We start from the raw sequence: 19218 nt of genomic DNA, 5'->3' as shown, positions 1-19218 counted from the left end.
ACAGAACACCCACTGTGTGCCTCACACTGTGCCAGGTGGCAGCGGTAGAAGCGTGGAACAGAAGACCTGGTCCCTGTCCTCCAGGGGCTTGCAGTCCAGCAGGGGAGACAGTCTGAGACACTGAAGACCTGCGAGAATAAAGAAGGGCCGGTTAGACGCCCAAACTAGTGCTGAGGGGATGTCTGGAAAACGTGATTCATTCGATGGGGCTGGGAGGGGTCAGGGAAGGCTTCTCAGGGGAGGAGGCACTTGAGCTGGTTTTGAAGGATGGGTAGGGTTTCGACAGCTCTGCGTGTGCGTGTGCGCTCACAAGAGCAAGTGTGTGTGAGCGGGAGCAAGAGGTGGCAGGGGGAGAAACAGAGAAAGAGATACAGGTGAGAAGATAAGAAAAATGGTGATTTCAGAGTCATGGACATAAAATTAGGGGAAGGGAGATAACTAAGCTTTAGGAGTGAAGTAGATTTGAGTCAGGTCTTCTGGGCAAAATGAGGAGGACTTTTTAAAAAAACTTATCTTTAAATTCACATAGAGTAAAATTTACTCTTTCTGGTGTACAGTTCTGTGGGTTTTGACAAATGCAAAGTGTTGGGTATCCCCCAGCACAGTCAAGATACAGAATGGCTCCCTCTCCCCCAAAGAGTCCCTCATGCTGACACCCCTTTGTTATCTGTCCGTCTGTCCCCATCCCCCTGTCCCCACCCCATGCCCGTCCCCTGACAACACAGATCTACCCACTCTTGTCATTGTGCCTTTTCAATAATATCAGGTGGACTCACTCATACAGTGTGTAGCTGTGGTGTCTCCGTGTTTCACTCAGCGTGGTGCCTTGGTTCATCCAATTCTGGGCATCAGTATCTTGTTCCTTTTTTTTATTACCATGAAATGTATTATTTGTTTCAGGGGTACAGGTCTGTGAATTGTCAGGGTTACACAGTTCCCAGTGCTCACCATAGCATAGCACACACCCTCCTCAATGTCCATCACCCAGCCACCCCATCCCTCCCCGCCACTCCCCAGCAGCCCTCAGTTTGCTTCCTGAGAGTAAGAGTAGCTTGTTCCGTTTTATTGCTGCATAGTAGTCCATCATGCAGAGATCCTGCCGTGTGCTTACCCCATCACTGATGGAAGGCCTTTAGGCTGTCTCCAGGCTTTGTTGATTTTGAATAAAGCTGCTGTGAACATTGATGTATGGGTTTCTGTGTAAATACAGGCTTTCATTTCTCTTGGATAAAGAGCAAGGAGTGGGATCGTGGGGTCACATGGTGGTATATGTATGGTGGGTTAAGACGTACGTGCCTAGCTTTCTGCGCAAGCGTGCCGCTCTGCATTTCTACCAGCCACGCAGGAGAGCTCTGGGGCTCTGTATCTTCGGCAGCGCTTGGTATCACCTGCTATCTTCTTGCTTCTGTCTTTGACATTCTAGTAGGGGTATAGTGGCATCTCATTGTGGTTTTAGTTGAACATTTTCACGTGTGTGCTTATTTGCCATTTTTACAACTTCTTTGCTGAGACGCCTATCCAAATCTTTCACCTGTTTCTTTTTTTTGATGGTTCTATTTTGAGAATTCTTTAGTATTCTGGATACAAGTCCCTTGTTGGACATACGATTTGCACATTTTTGGAGAAAATTCATTTAAGTAGGAAATCTCCACAAGAAGACAGTGGGTGTGAGGGACTCAGAGCAAGGGAAGGGTTTGGTGTCCTGAGCCTTGGCCTTTCTTCCAGGGGTGGGGAACACCTGAGGAATGACCTTTGTGAAAGTAGAGAGGAGGAGGAGGAGGGAACAGGGTCTTCTATGAAGTTCTTTTCCTGGCTGAGCACCTGCCCTTGAGTATGCTTCCGAATAGGAGGTACAGGTGGTTTATTGCTTTGCTAAGTACCTGGTTTTCTGCTCATGGCCCCCAGCTCAAGCTGGGCCAGCCCCATCCAGAACTTGTGGATGCTTGTGCCCAGTCTGGGATCCAGCCATTCACGAGGCCTCGTTACCAAACTGGATGACCGAGTATTCTGGAATGGGAGGTGGGGTGATTATTGGGCCCTCAGAGTAAGCCACTGGGTAGGCATGTGACTGTTGCAAGAGAGAATCCATGTGGTGAGATTTCTGGGTCAGGGTGGGTCCTCTGTGTTAGTGACCTCAGCCTAGGGTCTGAGGGCTCTGGGCCATTAGAATCTCCAGAGCATTGCAATCTGCGTCTCTGTCCCTGTTCAGGCAGGAGGGCGCCAAGGCAGAGGAACCTTCTATGAAAGGTGACCCAGGGTAGAATAGGTGATGCGTCCTGCCTCTTGTCCAAGTCCAGGCCAGCCTGTTCCCTGCACGGGTGACTTGGCAGCTGTCCACATGCTGGAGCCTCCATTCTTGCCAGGGGCAGGCCTTTTCCAGAGACAACAGGCCTGAGAGTGGAGAGAGGCCTGCAGGAGCCCTGTAGGTTCCCTGCAGCTCCCTGGTGCTCTGGACCTGGGGGGCTGTTCCCTAGAGCTGAGACCTCCTGCCTGGCTTCTACCTGAACACAGTGTGACCCCAGAGGCCCCTCCTCCCTGGTGCCTCATGCTGCATGGGGGTCCAGTGTGGGCACACCCTTGGGTCCTGGCAGGGTGGGGTAGGGTCAGGGGTCTGTGGGAGCTGCTGACTGGGCTGGGGAAGGCAAGTCTTTGTTGAGAGCACACTGGGCTCCTGGGAGTAATCGGTTCAGGCAGTGTCCGGAGTGCATCACTGTTGGATGGGACTCAATGACAAGGCCTGTTAGGCAAAGATGCCTGAGTTCTGGGATCTACTTTGAGATCTGAATTTTCACAGGACAGGCCCACTTAATGTGAAGTCAAGTAGTTTGGTTCAGTACTTTTGCCTCTCTAGAACTTCCGTGACCGTTGATTTATTTTAGAATCCGGAAAAAAGGCCCCAGGGAGAAAAAAGTGCAAGTCTCACTCTCCTCATCTTAAAAACAAACAAAAACTAATAGCCTCACCCATCTCATGCCTTTATTATTATTATTACTATTATTACCTTTAAAGCAGGGTTGGGTTTACAGAAGAATTGAACAGGAAATACGGAGTGTCTTCCCTTTGCCTGCTTGCTTACTCCTCTTGTTGACGTCTTGCCCTGGTGCAGTGTCGTAGCCACGCTGGTGAGCCAGTACGGATCCGTGGCTTGTAACTGGAGTCCCCAGTTTACATTTGAGTTCACTGTTCAGGTGTGCCTTCTGTGGGTTTTGACAAATGTGCATGTCATGTGTGCACTCTTACAGTATTGTATTGAACAGTTTCACTGCCCTAAAAGCCCGGCGCTCCATGTATGCCTCCATGATCTTCTCCTGTGTCTGTGCTGCTGCCTTTTCCAGAACGTCCCGTGGTTGTGGTCATACAGCGTTTAGGCAGCCTTGCAGGTTGGCTTGCACTTAGTGAGATCCCTGTAAGATTTCTCTGTGTCTTTTAGACACTTGATAGCTCATTTCTTTTTATTTCTGAACAATACTCCAGTTTCCTACCTTTTGTTTGTGTGAGTGGGGGCACTGAGGTCCTGACGGGGGAAGTGAGTCCATGGCCAGGCTGAGCCTGGAGCCAGGTTTGCCTTCCTTCGAGAACCTGTTTGCAGGGGCTTCTGTGCAGCAGGCACTGTGCCCAAAGCCCCTTCACCACTTCCTTGGCCCCTTGAGTGGCTCTGGGGCCAACCCTGGGGTGGGGTGGTGAGAGGAGGTGGTGGACACCCACCTGCTGTGACACACTTCCTGGATATATTAGGGCCAGGCCCACTGACACCCACATCTCTGGGTGCTTGCGAGCGGTGGCTGGGGCAGAGCGCAGGTCTAGCTCCTGGGAAGCTGGATCCCTGTCCTCATTTACCCTGCTGCCCTCCCGGGGTTGGGGGTCCTGGGGAATGGGTGGAGGGCTTGGGGCTGTATCATTCTGTATCCTCTTCAACTCTGAGTTACCGACCGCCCCTCCCTGCTGAGGCTCCTCCCACCGCCCGCTCCTGTGCCCCTCCTTCCTCCTGCCCCTTTCCTCTCCACTGCTCCCCAGAGGGAATCCTCCCTTCCTCCCGGAGCCCCCTCCATCATTCTGCCAAAACCACGAATGTTTGAGGAGCCCTCCTGAGAGCCAGCTGCTGTGCCTGCCCGTGGGAGGCAGGATTGAACTGAGTCCTCACAACAGTCCCATGAGGCATTACTACCTCTGGAATGTATTTGTGGGGACAGGCCGGGAGAGGTCAATAGCTTGCCCAGGGACACTGGCCAGTTGGAGGCCCAGCCAGGATCTGAGCCGGCCTCTGACTCCTGAGCCCAGGCGGGCACCTCTGCCTCTTATCATCCCTCTCCTGACCTGGCAGGTTGGCTCTCTGTGGCAGGTTCCTCACGACACGCTGGTGGGGTGGTGGGGTCCTCCTTTGCCTTTTCTCTCACCCCTCCCCACCCCTGTCCTGTCAAGAACAGGTGTGGTAAGTGTCTTCACCCTGCAGGGTCAGTGAGGTGGTGGGTGGTGCGGACCCATGCGCTGTGGTCTGAGTTCCTGACCTGTCTTGCCTCTGCCCTTCATCTCTGCAGGCCAGTCTTTTGGTTTGAGAGATCAGAAGCTTGGGGGAGGTTAGACACATTCCTGACCAGCCACACAGCTGCTAAGAGGTAGAGCGCCCTTCAAGTCACATGACCGAAGCTTCTTCCCAGTGGACGGGACCCGTGGTGTGCTTTCCCCGGAGCCTCGTGTGTGAGCAGAGGAAGAGGCCCTGCTAGGGCGGCTGCTCTGGGTGGGATTGGGACAGCTAGGCTTTGTGTGGTTTTTAAACTTTTTATAATAAAAATAAGATGTGTTCTGTATACTTACTATAACTTACTATATACATGTATTTCTTCAGGCCTCCAGCAAGCCCTGGCCAGCTGTCTGAAGTCCCATGGGGCCAGTTTTGTTCAGCTGAGTACAAGGCTCAGCTCAGCCCACGGCGGTCCATTTCTCCACTGGGTGCTTTCTTCTTTGCTCCCTCTTTCCTCTCATTCCTGAGGACTCGCTGCCCGTTACCCAAATGCTGCTTTCTTGGCTTTTCATTTCTAGCTATAAGTAGGTCATTTTCCTGTGTCTCCTGTTTTGGGCCCAGGTCCCTCAGTCCCCTTCACTGCCCACATCATTCACCTGCTCTGTCTCCTGGTGTGCTAAAAAAAAAAAAAAAAAAAGCATGAAGTAATTGGATGCATAAAATATCTGTCATTTTGTGACTGGCTATTTCACGTAATGGAATGTTTTCTAGGTTCATCCGTTTTGCAGCATGTGTCAGAACTTCATTTGTTTGTTTTGAGGCTGAGTAATATTCCACTGTATGCATTTGCCACATTTTGTGTGCCCGTTCACTAGCTGATGGCCATTTGGGCTGGTGCCACCTTTTGACATTTCTGTCTCCGTTAGCTTTTGAGTTCCCAGTGCCTTGAGCTCTGGGTCTGTGCACATCCTGCCCCACCCCCAAGGTATTCATCGACAACTGTCGAATGTGTTACCCTCCTGGGTGCTTGATTCTTCAGACTCGTGCTGTTCTGTCCTGTCGCCAAGCATCCTGGGTGAGCGGGTGCTAGACCATGCGCCTCGGGGACGGGGGGTGAGGTCCCTGCGAGCCTCTAGTGCAGTTTTCAGCTGATTCATTCACAACCTTTGTTTTAGTGTTTCAGTTCAGAGACACCTCATTTCTTTCATAGATGTTACTGACGGATTACCGTTGACCTCACAGCCCACGGTACTATAAGTCGTGCAGGCTGGAGCTCCTCTGTCTCCTAGGGCACGCCGTGGCCTTCTCGAGCTTGGGGACACGGGCCAGCACCGCACCCCTGTGCCTTGGGGCCATCTTCCACCACGCATTCGGGGACAGAGGGCACAGAAGGCACAGATGTGCCAACCAGGTGGCACAGAAGAGATGGTGCAGAGGCCCCTTATTTATAGCGTGAGCGCGGGAGCCTGAAGGCAGAGTGCAGCCTTGCTCCACGTCCTGGGAGGGCCTGCTGCAGCCGATCACACCCTCAGGGTGGCGAGGGGCAGCGCATCTGTGTCTGCCTGTGACCACGGGAGCGCCGTGGGGTGGCTCTCGGGCTTCCGAGTGTCACTTGGCCTGTGTGCACACACAGGATCTGTGACTGTTCCGTGAACTAGGATAGACTGTCCTTGCCTCTTCTTGGGGAACGCTGGACACCCACTGCCATGAGGCTGAAGGGTGCTGAGAGCAGGACTGTGTCATTTGTGACCTTGTACCCGATGCCTGGCATATAGCAGGTGCTCAGTAGACAGCTGTGAGTGAATGAATGGAAGACTCCGAGGGCTAAAGCCGTAATGGGTTGAGGCAGGAAAATAGGCAGGAGGGGTCTTCGTGGCTGGGAAACCTGCTTATCCACATATGTGGGTTGCCTGCTGCGCTCCTTCCCTGGGAAGCAGCTCTCTCTTCCAGAGGCATCCAGACAACGGCTGTGGCAGCTGCAGTTGTGGAGCAAAAACGTACAGGGCTGAGGCTGTGTTCTGGTGCCTGTTTGAACTAGCTGTGGGGCCTTTTGGCAAGTCGTTTTACCTCTCAGGACTGTAAGCTGGAGGGGAACTTTCTCCTCTAGGGTTTTCCTCATTCACACAAACCTTGGGATGCCCACGTCTCCCAGCTGGGACCTTCGCGAGAGGCTGTGGGGGCAATGGCATCTGTGTGCCTCAAGCTCCGCTTCGCTGGTCTGTCCTGGGCTGGAACCCAACCCTGTTACCCTTCCCATTTAGCTGAAATCCTGCGTGCTATGGAATGAGACCACTTCCCCCTGCTGTGGTCTGATTGTCCACAGAACAGTGTGGACATTGTGTTGTGTTTCTGTGGTCCACAGAACCGTTGGCAAGGAGGTCCAGGCAGCACTGTGGTGGGCGAGGGTGGCTTGCTGAGGGGAAGGGACTGAACCTCGCCCCTTCAGGTCTTGGAGCTTGGGTGCAGGGCTGCACCTGGGGTACCCCCAGTGTCATCATCTGCAGTGAGTGTGGGGAGAGTAGAGGAGATCTTGTCAGGGTCTCCGCTCAGTGCCAGGTGCCGAGTGGGTATGTGAAATGGTACCTCCATTTAGTCTTATGTCTAAATGGTATCTCCATTAAGTCTTACGTCTTAATGTGAGAACAGTTCTCTCTTTGGTGAGCTGAGTGTCTGTGCCTCAGTGTCCTGATACTTCCTTGACAGCTGGGCCTCTCTCCCACGAGTGCTGGACCCCCTGAACTTGTCCAGCAGATCATCTGCTCAGTACACAGGGGCCGTGTGCTGGGGGAAGAGGCGGTACCGTGTGTCGGGGAGGTGGGCCTTCCCCCCACGCCATGACCCAGCCTTTGCCTGGAGGAGAGGTTCTCCTCTCTTCCTCTTTCTGTGTCCCGGCCGTCTCCGTTACAACAAAGGAGCCAGTCGTCCAGGCACCGTGGGGGATGTAAATTGGACCTGATCCTCAGACATCCCTGGCTATTGATGGCAAGAAGACATCAGCTTAGGATGGAGGATGGAGAGCTCTGTGGCGGCCCAATGAGCAGTTCAGGCAGTACATGGTAGAGAACTAAGGCCTCTGCGGCCTGGGCCAGGGAGCCCATCTGGACGCAGGTAGACCCCAGTTTGAGCTGTGTGCCGTGTACCTGATCCAGCGATCCACTCAAACTGTGCACTTAGCTTCCTGTCCCCCATCTAAAGTCTAAACCCCTGAGGGCCCGAACCCCTTTCCTCAGAGTATAGTCCAAGAATAGCTACTCAGATGGTTTTTATTTTAAAGTATAGTTTTTCTTTTTTTAAATTTCAGCTTTACTGGGGTCAATGAAATGAAATGAAAATCGTAAGATATCTTCAGTATGCATTGTGGTGATTTGGTACCCTTACACATGGTGAAAGGGTCCCCCCGGCTAGTTAATGAACACATCTGCATTTTCACGTCTTTCTTTTTTTCAAGATTTTATTTATTTGACAGACAGAGATCACAGGTAGGTAGAGTGGGGGAGCAGGCTCCCTGCTGAGTAGAGAGCCCGATGTGGGGCTCGATCCTAGAACCCTGAGATCGTGACCTGAGCCGAAGGCAGAGGCTTTAACCTGCTGAGCCACCCAGGTGCCCCCATCTCTTTCTTTTTGTGAGAACATTTAAGTTCTACTCTTGTAGCTTTCAGTTACACAGTACAGCATCACCAGCTCTAGTCACCGTGTCCTATGGCACATCCTCAGGCCTTGCTCAGCTTGTGGTTGAATGACCTCCCCCCGGTTCTCCCACCCCCAGCAGATGTTTGTTAATGGACTGGTGTCGGGAAGGAGGTCCACCCTAAGCAGGAAAACAGTGTGTGTAAACTCAGGCTTCAGGGGCTGCTGACGAGTCCAAGGGGGCTGGAGGGGAGAGTGGGAATGAGTCTGGGGTCCACTGTTCCTGATTTTCCCTCCTGCTCTTACTAAGAAATGAGGTCAGGGCAGTGAAGGCTTCGAGATACCCCAGCCCCCCAAATCGGGGAGTTTGCACAGAGATCTGTACTTGTGCTTCAGCATGCACAGTACCTTTCTGCACTTATCTGGTTGGGCCCAGTCTCCAGAGTCTAGTCCAGTGGGAAGGCCAAGGTAATGATGGGAGGGGCCGTTTTCGTCTCCACTTGATAATGTGTTGATTCCGGAGAGCCACGTTCCATCCAATGGAGATGGTCTGTGGGCGCAGCTTTGCTGGACTGGGCAAAGCACCTGGGGTGCGGAGCCATAACTCCACCGGCCTTGGTAACCAAGCCTTGCAGATAAGTCTGCCAGCAGGAAGGACCTCGTGTTCCAGGATTGAGGCAGAAGGGGACCTGCTCCCACCCTGAATTACTTTAGTTACTCCCCATGCCTCCTCTGTCTTTATCTCTTTGAGACTCCTGTAGTGGAAGATTAGAATGGATCCCCTGGAAGGAAATCCCGTTTTCTCTTTCCTCCCAGCTTCCCAGTTAAGGAGCTGTTGGGATGAAGGTGGTTGTTCTTTCTGAGGGCCCCAGCGGGGAAGCATCAGATGCTGAGGCATCACAGGTCATGAGGAGCCTGAGATAGTTGGAACCTTTACTTGGATCCCATAGCTCTTGGAATGTGAGCTGGGAGAGGAGGGATAGAGAGAACCATTGCTACCTATAATTGGACAGGAGAGTCAGGCCCCTTTTGAACCATCTCTCCTTAACACCGGATGACACCAGCCGAGTCTGAGAAACCTTCTGAGTTTCAGTTCATCATTTCTGATTTGGGGTCGGGAGCTTAGGGAGGACGTTATAACATGGGTTGACCCTCAACAAGTTAAAAGATTTTGTGGTAAAAGGAAATGAGTGGTAGATTCCTGATGGAGGAAAGGGAATCAGTGGGATAACTGATCGTATATAAAGTAGGATAACATCTATCTAAATTCCCGACATCAAACCAGGAGAGTTGGGGCAGGTGCTGATGTGTGAGAAAGAATCGTGTGCTCAGGTAGCTCCGGGGAGGCAAGCAGGTGAACACAGACCAGCCGCTGTGCTGTGCAGACTTGCATCTTGGGGATTCTGTGGCTGACGGGAGAAGGGTTGAGCTTGGTGATCACTGGTGGCCCTGGAAGGGTCCTGAAGGGGTGGGCTTTGGGAGCAGGACATGGAAGTCTTGACGATGCAACTCTGGACTAGGCAAGGGACGGGACTAGAGGGGATGAGGTCTGGGTCTGCTGCTTCCTCAGGGCAAGTCATTTGCCCTCCCTGAGCATTGGTTTCTCCGTTTTATAACCTGGGGATCATGGTTCCCTTCCCGTCCTGAAAGTGTTTTTGAGGAGTTTATCGTTCTTCTTATTAAAAACAAAAAAAATAAAAGCCTGTAAGTTCTAATTATTCTGAAAATTCCTGAGTAACTGGCATCTGGGGACGCCAGGGTGGAGCCGAGTGTTGTTTGAGCCTGGAGTTTGCTTTGGGTGGGCCATCTGGTGGGCTTTGGGTGGGGCTGGGGGCAGAACCAGAGGCCTCCAAGCCAGGCCCCGGAAGCCAAGCCGGGGATTATTTTTATTCCTCTGTTCATGGCACGTGGCCCAGGCTTAACTATGCCATCTGTCTTCCCCTCCCGCTCTCGTCCTGGCAGGCCCACGGGGGTCATTGTGGAGGGTTTGGGGAAGTAGGAGGAGTGGGCATCCTTCTCTGGGCTGGTGTTGGCTTACCCTCCATTCTGCTAGCTTGCAGGCCTAGGCTGTGTGGGAGGTGTGCTTAGGGGAGGCAGCTGCCAGGCCTGGGGCCGTGGGTGGTGAGGCTGGGAGAGGCCAGCCAGTGAGAGCTCTGGCCTGGGGGCAGCAGGGCCACACAGGGCTGGGAGCAACTCCACTTCAATAGCAAATCCTGTGGCCTGGGGTCTTGAGTGACCCCCTGCCCTCCTTCCCTGGAATGGACCCAGTTTGGGGAACACGAAATACAGGTCCTCAGAGACCTCATGGGTCTGACGTGAATCTGTGGTTCTCCCCGGGTCTGGTGTTCCGCTGGGTTGCCCTGGGCCTGGCTTCTACAGGGACCGAAGGTGCTTACTTCAGCCAGCTGGTCTAGCTCAGCTCCGGTGAAGGAAGGGCCCAGACACTCTAGTATTCAGAAGGGTTCATGTGGTATCAGGGACATTGGGCCTCCCTCCTTTCTGGCCTCCCTGTCACCCTCTGCCTGGCTGGCGGGTATTTATCTGTGTTCAGTGCCAGGTCTCAGAAAAGAATCTGGGCCATAGCCAGGACATACAAATATTAAGTATTAATATTTTTAATTAACATTAGTCAGTACTAGACACTAAGGCTTAAGATATATGTGCCTATTAGGTCCATTTAGGACTTTAGACCTTTCCCGTGAGGCATTATTTGTAAGTAATGATGGTGACAATACAGCTTGTACTGAGCACTGACTGTGTCAGGCCCCGTGCTAATTAACATCTGATCTTGTCGACCAGCATATGGGACATCTTGCCATGGCAGATCAGTTCTCCAGCCTTCTTTGAACAAAGCCCCAGGTGAAAGTCTATGTGGTATGTGCAAAAGCTACGTAGAGCTCCCAGAGGAAGTGGAGGGTCTGGACAGGGAGTGTGAGCAACAGACACCGTAGGAAAAAAAGGACCTGAGATCCCAAACTAAGAAATGGACCAATTTGGCCATGGTCACGGCTGCTTGTAACGCTGGAACCAGAATCAGTCTCTTGACTCCCAGACATCACACTTGCATTTTACAAACCTCCAAAAACTCAAGCTCTCTCTCTGGTGTGCCAAAGTCCAGACATTTACTGATATTTTCTTTGGTTTCCTGACACTAAACATGGAACAGATCATTCTCCCCACGGAGAAATCATTATTTCACAAAGGACACTTAGCAGATATCCCCTCATTTGTTCCCCAGCTTTGTGCAGTGCACTGAGGACTTTGTAGAGAAAGACAATCGTGAAATCTGAGGAACGGTGAAGGACGCCAGTCATTCCTTGGAGCTGGCGGGGGTCAGATATGGAAAGCATGGGGAGCTGCTGGAGGCCAGAGAGAGAGCTTGAGTTTTTGGAGGTTTGTAAAATGCAAGTGTGATGTCTGGGAGTCAAGAGACTGATTCCAGACTAGAGGTCTGGGTCATCTTCCCAGAGGAAGTGATGTGGCTGGACCTTCAGGATGAGTCGGAGTTCAGTGAAAGAAGGACGGGGAGGAAGGCTGCAGGCGGCACTTCCGGGTGTGGAGAACGAGCTTGGCATGTCAGGGGTATCGTTTGGATAATGGAGTTTGGGGGTTGGGGGGTACAACCAAGGGAGTATAAGAGGACGGTGCAGTTGCCTGGCAGTGTGGCAGGAGAGCAGGAATCAGCCTTACAGTATCCTGTCATGGGGCATGTCATTTTATCTAAGGCCAAGGAAGGATTTAAGTGGAGGAATCCCATGATCCCATTTGTATTCTAGAAAACTCACGGTGGCTGCAGCGAGAGATCACGCAGTCTGCATGGGGTTGGCACAGTCACGGGGGAAGCACTAGCAAAAGCTTGGATTAGGGCTCTGAAATGGAAAAGACGGGGTTTCAGGAAGACCTTCTGGAGAGAGGATGTGGTTGTTAATTATTTATGGGAGATAAGAGGGAGAAGTCAAAATACATGCTTAGGTTTCTGGCCTCTGGGTGATTGGTGATGTCATTTCAGGACTCAGTGTCCTGCTGAAAATTTGATTTTGGACATGTTGAATTTGAGGAGCTTTTGAGAAGTCTGATTGGAGCTGCCTGGTAAGCAGTTGCCATATGTAGCTAAACTCAAGAAGGACATACAGATTTGGTAGTCAGAAATACACAGTGGGGGTGTAAGCCATGGGTGGGGAACCCCCAGGGGTTATGTATGGAGGTTTCAAAGGAGAGGTCAGGACAGAGCCCTGAAGAAAGCACTTAGGGAATGGTCTGGCCAAAGAGAAGGAAGGAAAAGTAAAGACAGTGGATTAAGACAACTTGAGAGTGGTCTTTGTTCTTCATAATTTAGAAATCAGCTTGTTAAGTTCTACGGAAGACCTTGTGGAATTTTTAATCATAATTTAATTGAATTTGTGATTTTTTGGTAGAGATTCAACATCTTTGTGATATTTTCCCATCCATGAACACAATTTCCTCTCCTTCAATTTAGATGTTTTTTTTTAAACTTAGATTATTCATTTTAGATGCCTTTTCCCCCAATATATGTACTTAATTCTATAAACTTCCCCCTTGAGCTCTGTTTTAGCTAAATGTCACAATTTTTTTTTTTAAAGATTTTATTTATTTATTTGACAGACAGAGATCACGAGTAGGCAGAGAGGCAGGCAGAGAGAGAGAGGAGGAAGCAGGCTCCCTGCTGAGCAGAGAACCCGATGCGGGACTCGATCCCAGGACCCTGAGATCATGACCTGAGCTGAAGGCAGAGAGGCTCAACCCACTGAGCCACCCAGGCGCCCTAGATGTTTTATGTCTTTCAAAACAGTTACTGTTTTCTTTGTAAAGTCCTCATTTATTGTTAATCAGGAGGTAAATAATGACTTTGTTTCTAAATGCAATATTTTAAAACTCTGTATTGTGTAATACCTTATTTCTGGTATAAGAGAATGTAATTGTAATTTGTCAAATCCTTTCAGTCTCGTATCTTAATGCCTTATAATGACAGTTTACTTCTTTTCTTTGAATCTTCTCATCTCTTTTTCTTATCCTACTGTGTTGGCTAGGACTGTGTTGGCTAGTTTCTTGGTAGAACCAGACTTTACAGTGTGAATATAAATGTTGAAAGTGGCATTCTTTATTTTATTTCTGACTTTAAAGGTAATGCTCCCAGTGTTTAATCAGTCAGTAAGAGTTGCACAGGTAAAAGTTCTGGTCACCATTTCCAGCGTAGGTGTGAGTGCGGTTGGGGTGGGGGAACGACAGTCACACACTAACCAGTGAGTCTCCAGCACCAGCCTGGTGTCCTGCAATTCAGTCCACTTCTGACACTGTCTACATGGAGGTAGTCATATCCCACAGGTTAAGAACTTAGTTCCACAAGACTGTCTGCCAACCCCAGATACCAGTGGCAAGATTGGGGGTTCCAGTGACACCTCCTTGGGTTTGATTGATTTTCTAGAGTGGCTCATAGAATTCGGAGAAACACTTTACTTGCTAGATTATTGGTAGATTTTGAAATGATTATTTTATCTCAGCAACAGCCAGATAGAAGAGAGGCATAGGGCAAGGTTAGGGAATGGGTGTGGAACTTCCAAGCCCCCTATAAGTATGTACCATTCTTCCCACATCTCCATGTGTTCACCGGCTCACCAGCTCTCTGAGCCCTCTCCTTTTGGGTGTTTATGGGTTTCATTACATAGGCACAACTGATTAAATCCCTGGCCACTGGCAATTAGTTTAACCTCTAGTCCCTCTCCCTTCCCAGGACTTTTTGGGAGGGGAGCTGGTGGTGTGGGACTAAAGGTTCCAACCCTCTGATTACATGGTTGGTTCTCCTGGCCACCGGCCCTCATCCTTAGCTGCATTCCAAAAGTCACCACATTCACATAATAAGACATATTTATCGCTCTTATCACTTATGAAATTCCAAGGGTCTTAGGAACTCTGTGCTAGAAACCAGGGCAAAGACCAAATACAAATTTATTATAAATCATAACATCACAGTGGGTTTTGGGAAGATATCTTCTGTCACATTAAGAAAGTTTGTTTCTAGAGTTTGCTAAGCGTTTTTATTGTGACTGGGTCTTGGGTTTTAGCAAATGCCTCTTCCCACGTTATAGTTCAGAAACATGGTTTTCCTTCCATGTGCATGTGATTACATGTGGGTGTTGCATGACCAGACTTAGTCATGGTCATTGTTAATTGTTTTTATAGAGTTAATTTTTATTTAAAGATTTTATCTATTTATTTGACAGAGAGAGCAGGAGCACATAAGCAGGGGGAGCGGCAGAGCAAGAGGGAGAAGCAGGCTCCCCACAGAGCAGGGCGCCCAATGTCCGGGGCTTGATCTCAGGACCCTGGGATCATGACCCAGGCCAAAGGCAGACGCTTAACCAACTGAGCCACCCAGGCGCCCAAGAGTTAATATTGTTTAGATTCACTTTTATTTTTACCACTACTTTGTTCACCCCTCTTCCATGTGTGTAATGTCTTCTTTTTCTAGAAGTTCCTTTTTAAAAAACCCCTCCTTTCCTGTTTTTTTTTCTTTTTTAGTGAGAGTGTGTTAGTAGTAAGTTTCTCCATCTTTGTCTGAAAATGCCTTTATTAAATGTTTACTCTTGAGTGATATTTTGGCTCAGCTTTTAATTTTAGGTTAACAGTTATATTTCTCTCAACAGTTTGGAGACATAACCTTGGGTCCTCTAATGCTACTGTTGAGAAGTCCATTATCCATATATATGTTAATGTCATAGTTCTTCCTTTTTGGTAATTTGTCTTTTTTTACTCTTGATGCTTTTAAGATCTGTTCTTTGTTTTTGGTATTCTGCAGTGTCCTTTCAGTATGTGTTGACTTTACTTGAATTTTTCTTGATTAGGATTCAATATAGCTCCTTAATTGGAGATTCATGTGTTTCATTATTTCGGGAAAGTTTCCTTGCCATTATCTTTTCAAATGTTCTTCATTTTGTGTATTCTGTCTTTTAGGAATGCTAATTGAAGGTATGTTGAACTGCCTTATTTTATTGTCCTTGCTCTTTATCATTTTAAAAAAATATATTTCTGAGTAATATCTTCATATCCATCCTCCAGGTTGTTAATTCTTCATTTAGCTCTATCTAATGTGCTATTTATCTTAGTAAAACCATTGAGTTTTAACTCCAGTAACTAAAATGTTCATTTCTAAATGTCCTATCTGATTCTTTTTCCAGTCTGCTTTGTGTTTTTTGATAGTGTCTAATTCTTTCTCATGTTTCCAATTCTTTGTTTAAGAGAGTAATTATTTTAAATATCATTCTATAATAATTTTTATCTGATAGTTCAGTTATCTCTAGTTCTTGGGGCTCTAGTCCTGTTGAATATTGATCATAGTAGATTGTTTCCTCTTTCTTAAATGTTGCAACTTTGGATTTTGAGATCATTTTTTAGTAAGGCTTTCTCTTTGGGAATTCTCTGTAATATGGGTGAGGACTGTCAGGGATTTTTCAACCATGGACCACTACTTATTGTTATGAATTGGCTGGGAACTCCTGCATAAGGTAAAATTCAAATCTCAAATCCACTTAAGGTCAAGGAAAGACAGTTTTCTTTTTCCCTCCCTTCCTTTCTTTCGCTCTCTCTCTCTTTCTTTCTAAGAATTTTATTTATTTGACAGAGCACCAGCAGGCAGAGTAGCAGGTAGAGGGAGGGAGAAGCCAGCTCCCACTTGAGCAAGGACCCAGATACAGGGCTTGATCCCAGGATTCTGGGATCATGATCTGAGCCAAAGGCAGTTGCTTAACCAGCTGAGCCACCCAGTCGTCCCCTTCTTTTTCTTTTTCTTTTCATTTTCTTTTTTCTTTTCTTTTCTTTTCTTTCCTTTTTCCTTTCCTTTTCTTTCTCTTCCCCACCCACCTTCCCCTCTCTTCTCTTTTTTACCTAGGACTTAGGCCAAGACAGATAATTTTCCTCGTCATATTTTGTCAGTATTCTTCCTTTTCTATGAGGATTGAGGTATGATTCCAAGTTCCAACTCCCCATATCTGTCAGGTCTAAGCTGTCATCTGCGAGGCTATTAAAACCTAGCAGCATCCCAGGGCTTTTGTAGTAATGGCTCATTTACAGATTCCTTTACTTGGAGTTCTTTCATTTGGGGGCCTCTAGGTGTTTACTTTCTTTTGAAGACAACTGTACATTTAAAAGTATTATATTTGTTAAATTTTATTTATCATTTCTAAATTTCTTTTAGAGAGTGAGAGTTTTCAAGTCATCTTATCTACTCTGTTGCCATTAAAGTTTTTTTTTTTTTTTTTAAAGATTTTATGTATTTTAGAGAGAGAAAGAGAGCAATAGTTCTCACCTCTAGGATGCTCTGAGAGAAGACTTCCAGAGCATTCTTCACTTTCTTTTCCTTCCCTGTACACGAAGCCCCACAGTTCTTCACAAAGAGGTGGATATGAGTGTCAGTATAGTCAATGTCCACAGTGAAGGAAAAGGAGGAGCTGAGTGAGGGGTGGGGTGGGGGTACAATCTCGGAGGGAGGAGAGGTTGCAAGGAACTTGGCCAGCCTGCAGGCACTTAGTCTCCCAGCCTGTATTCGGGCTAGTGGTAAAGGGCAGCACTGTGTTGTCAGCTTCTAGAGACACCAGCAAATCACCCTTGCTGTAGCCCCCATATGTGAGAATCTCCCAAGGCTACAATCTTCCCTTTATTTATTTATCTATCTATCTATCTGTTTATTTTTAAAGATTTTATTTATTTATTTGACAGAGAGAGACAAAACAAGAGAGAGAACACAAGCCTGGGGAGTGGGAGAGGGAGAAGCAGGCCTCCTGCCAAGCAGAGAGCCTGATGCAGGGCTTGATCCCTGGACCCTGGGATCATGACCTGAGCTGAAGGCTGCTGCTTAAAGACTGAGCCACCCAGGCATCCCTAAAATCTTCCTTTTAAAAGAGCCCAAGCTGAGGATAGAATAGGAGTATGGTAACCTGCATTTTATTTTGTATCCTTTTTTTTTTTTAATACAAGATTTTAATTATAGTAAAAAACATACAAGATTTGTCATCTTAACCATTTTTGAGTGTATTAGTTCGGTTATATTGAAAGTTAATTTTCACATTGTTGTGCAGCAGATCTCCAGAACTTTCTTATCTTGCAAAACTGAAACTGTATACCCATTAAGCAACAGTTCTCCACTTCTTCCTCTCCCTGGGAACCAGCATTTTACTTTCTGTCTGTGATTTTTACTATTAGATACATCTTATAAGTGGAGTCATATAGGGCGCCTGGGTAGCTCAGACGGTTAAGCGTCTGTCTTTGGCTCAGATCATGATCTCAGGGTCCTGGGATCAAGTCCCGTGTTGGGACTGTATCGGGAGTCTGCTTCTCTCCCTCTGCCTCCTGCTCCCCCTGCTTGTGCGCTGTCTCTCTCTCTGTCAAATAAATAAACAAAATCCTTAATTAAAAAAAAAAAAAAGATTTAAAAAAAAAAGTGGAGTCATACATCATTTATCTTTCTGTGGTTGGCTTTTTTCACTTAGCGTAACATTCGCAAGGTCCATCCATGCTGTAACATATGACAGACTGTTACTCCTTTTTAAGGCTGAATGATATTCCCTTTTGGGTTTATACCACGTTTGGTTTATCCATTCATCTGTCTTATTGTGAATAAGGCTGCTGTGAACACGGGTGTACAAATATCTCTTCAGGACCCTGCTGTCAGTTTCTTTGGATATATACCCAGAAGTGGAATTGTTGGCTTGCTTGGTAGTTTTATGGTTAATTCTTTGAGGAACCTCCATACTGTTTTCTATAGTGGTTACATTTTTCATTTCTACAAACAGTGTACAATAATTTGCATCCTATTTGTCCCTTGTTGATTTGATGTCAGAACATCTCTTGGTCCTTGGTCCTGGTGTCCTACCTCTCAGTCCTGTCTTTGGATTCTTAGAGCTATGCTCCGAGAGTGCCTAGACCACAGGGTGGGAAGCTGGGGTCTACACGGGGGGAACAACCTGCCCGAGATTCTAGGCCTCCTGAATTCTCCCAGACCTTTCACTTCGCTCTTTTCCTCTTGGTCCCTGGCCTTTTCCCTCCAAGCTCCTGTGCTGTTGGGGGCCGAACAAGGAAGAGCAACTGATTCTCGGGCTTGGCGTTTCCCGGGGTGCCCTGTCCCATGGCCGTATAGTTCTTCCTCCGATGCTGTGGTCTCTGCCCAAACAGGTCCAACGGGCGCTCCTCCAAGCGGAGCCTTGGAGGGCAAGGCCGGCACCATTACCTCCAACGAGTGGAGCCCTCCTAACTCCCCTGAGGGGAGCAACGTCTCTGGGGGCAGTCAGGCATTGGACAAGCCCATCGACAATGACGCGGAGGGAGTGTGGAGCCCCGACATCGAGCAGAGCTTCCAGGAGGCCCTGGCCATCTACCCACCTTGTGGCCGGCGTAAGATCATCCTGTCAGATGAGGGCAAGATGTACGGTAAGGAGACTGTTGGGGCGGGGTGGCAGGCCCCTGCCCTCACGGTTCAGTTCTGGAAGTAGGGCCTAGGCACGGGGGGGACACAGAACCCTCAGGTTTCTCTAAGTAATGGAAGGGGAGTGCCCCATTGGGGAACTTAAGGCGGACACTGCTTCCTTCTATCTGGGCTTCCCAAGGGGTGGGAAGGTATGTGAGGAGAAGCCTTTGGGTGAGAGGCTGTGGTAGTAGAAGACTTGGGAAAGGGAAGAACACCCCCCAACCCATCTCCCCAGAGCGGACTGGGAAAATCCGATAAGCTGTCCCTCAGGCAAATGCCCCCTCATTCTCAGCTCCCCACTCTGGGCTGTGAAGGGAGGTTAGGAAGGTGGCTCCTGGACTCATTCATTCCTCATTCATGCACACACGTAGCCGTGAACCTTGTGTGCCAGGCCTCGGTGGGGAGGGTCTGGCCCTTGCTCACAAACTGGTGAAGGGTGGGAGAGGTGAATGAACACAGAGCTGGGCTACAAGGCAGATGTGGGGTGTCCCAGGAGAGAGGCAGGCAGGGTGCTCTAGACCTTCACTCAGGAAAGGTTCCCTCCAGCTCAGAGTCATCTGGAAAGGCTTGGTCTTTAGGAGGGGCTGAGAATGTGGAACATACAGAGATCCTTCATGTCCAGTAGCCAAAGAACAAAGCAGTCTACCTGGGGGTGTGC

General features: G+C 48.7%; 1 protein-coding gene across 2 annotated transcripts in view; it reads left to right on the top strand.

Annotated features, from left to right (window-relative positions):
* Positions 1-19218, top strand: part of TEAD4 (TEA domain transcription factor 4) — a 63323-nt gene that overhangs the window by 10139 nt on the left and 33966 nt on the right. For both annotated transcript variants that reach the window (XM_059403800.1, XM_059403799.1), the window contains exon 3: positions 18269-18523. In XM_059403800.1, coding sequence (XP_059259783.1) covers positions 18269-18523 — 255 coding nt within the window. The remainder of the gene's footprint in view (positions 1-18268; positions 18524-19218) is intronic.

This window comes from Mustela nigripes, chromosome 6 (genome assembly GCF_022355385.1).
Source record: "Mustela nigripes isolate SB6536 chromosome 6, MUSNIG.SB6536, whole genome shotgun sequence".
NCBI classification, from domain to species: domain Eukaryota; kingdom Metazoa; phylum Chordata; class Mammalia; order Carnivora; family Mustelidae; genus Mustela; species Mustela nigripes.
Note: the sequence above shows the minus strand (reverse complement) of the source record. Positions and strands in the feature narration are given on the sequence as shown.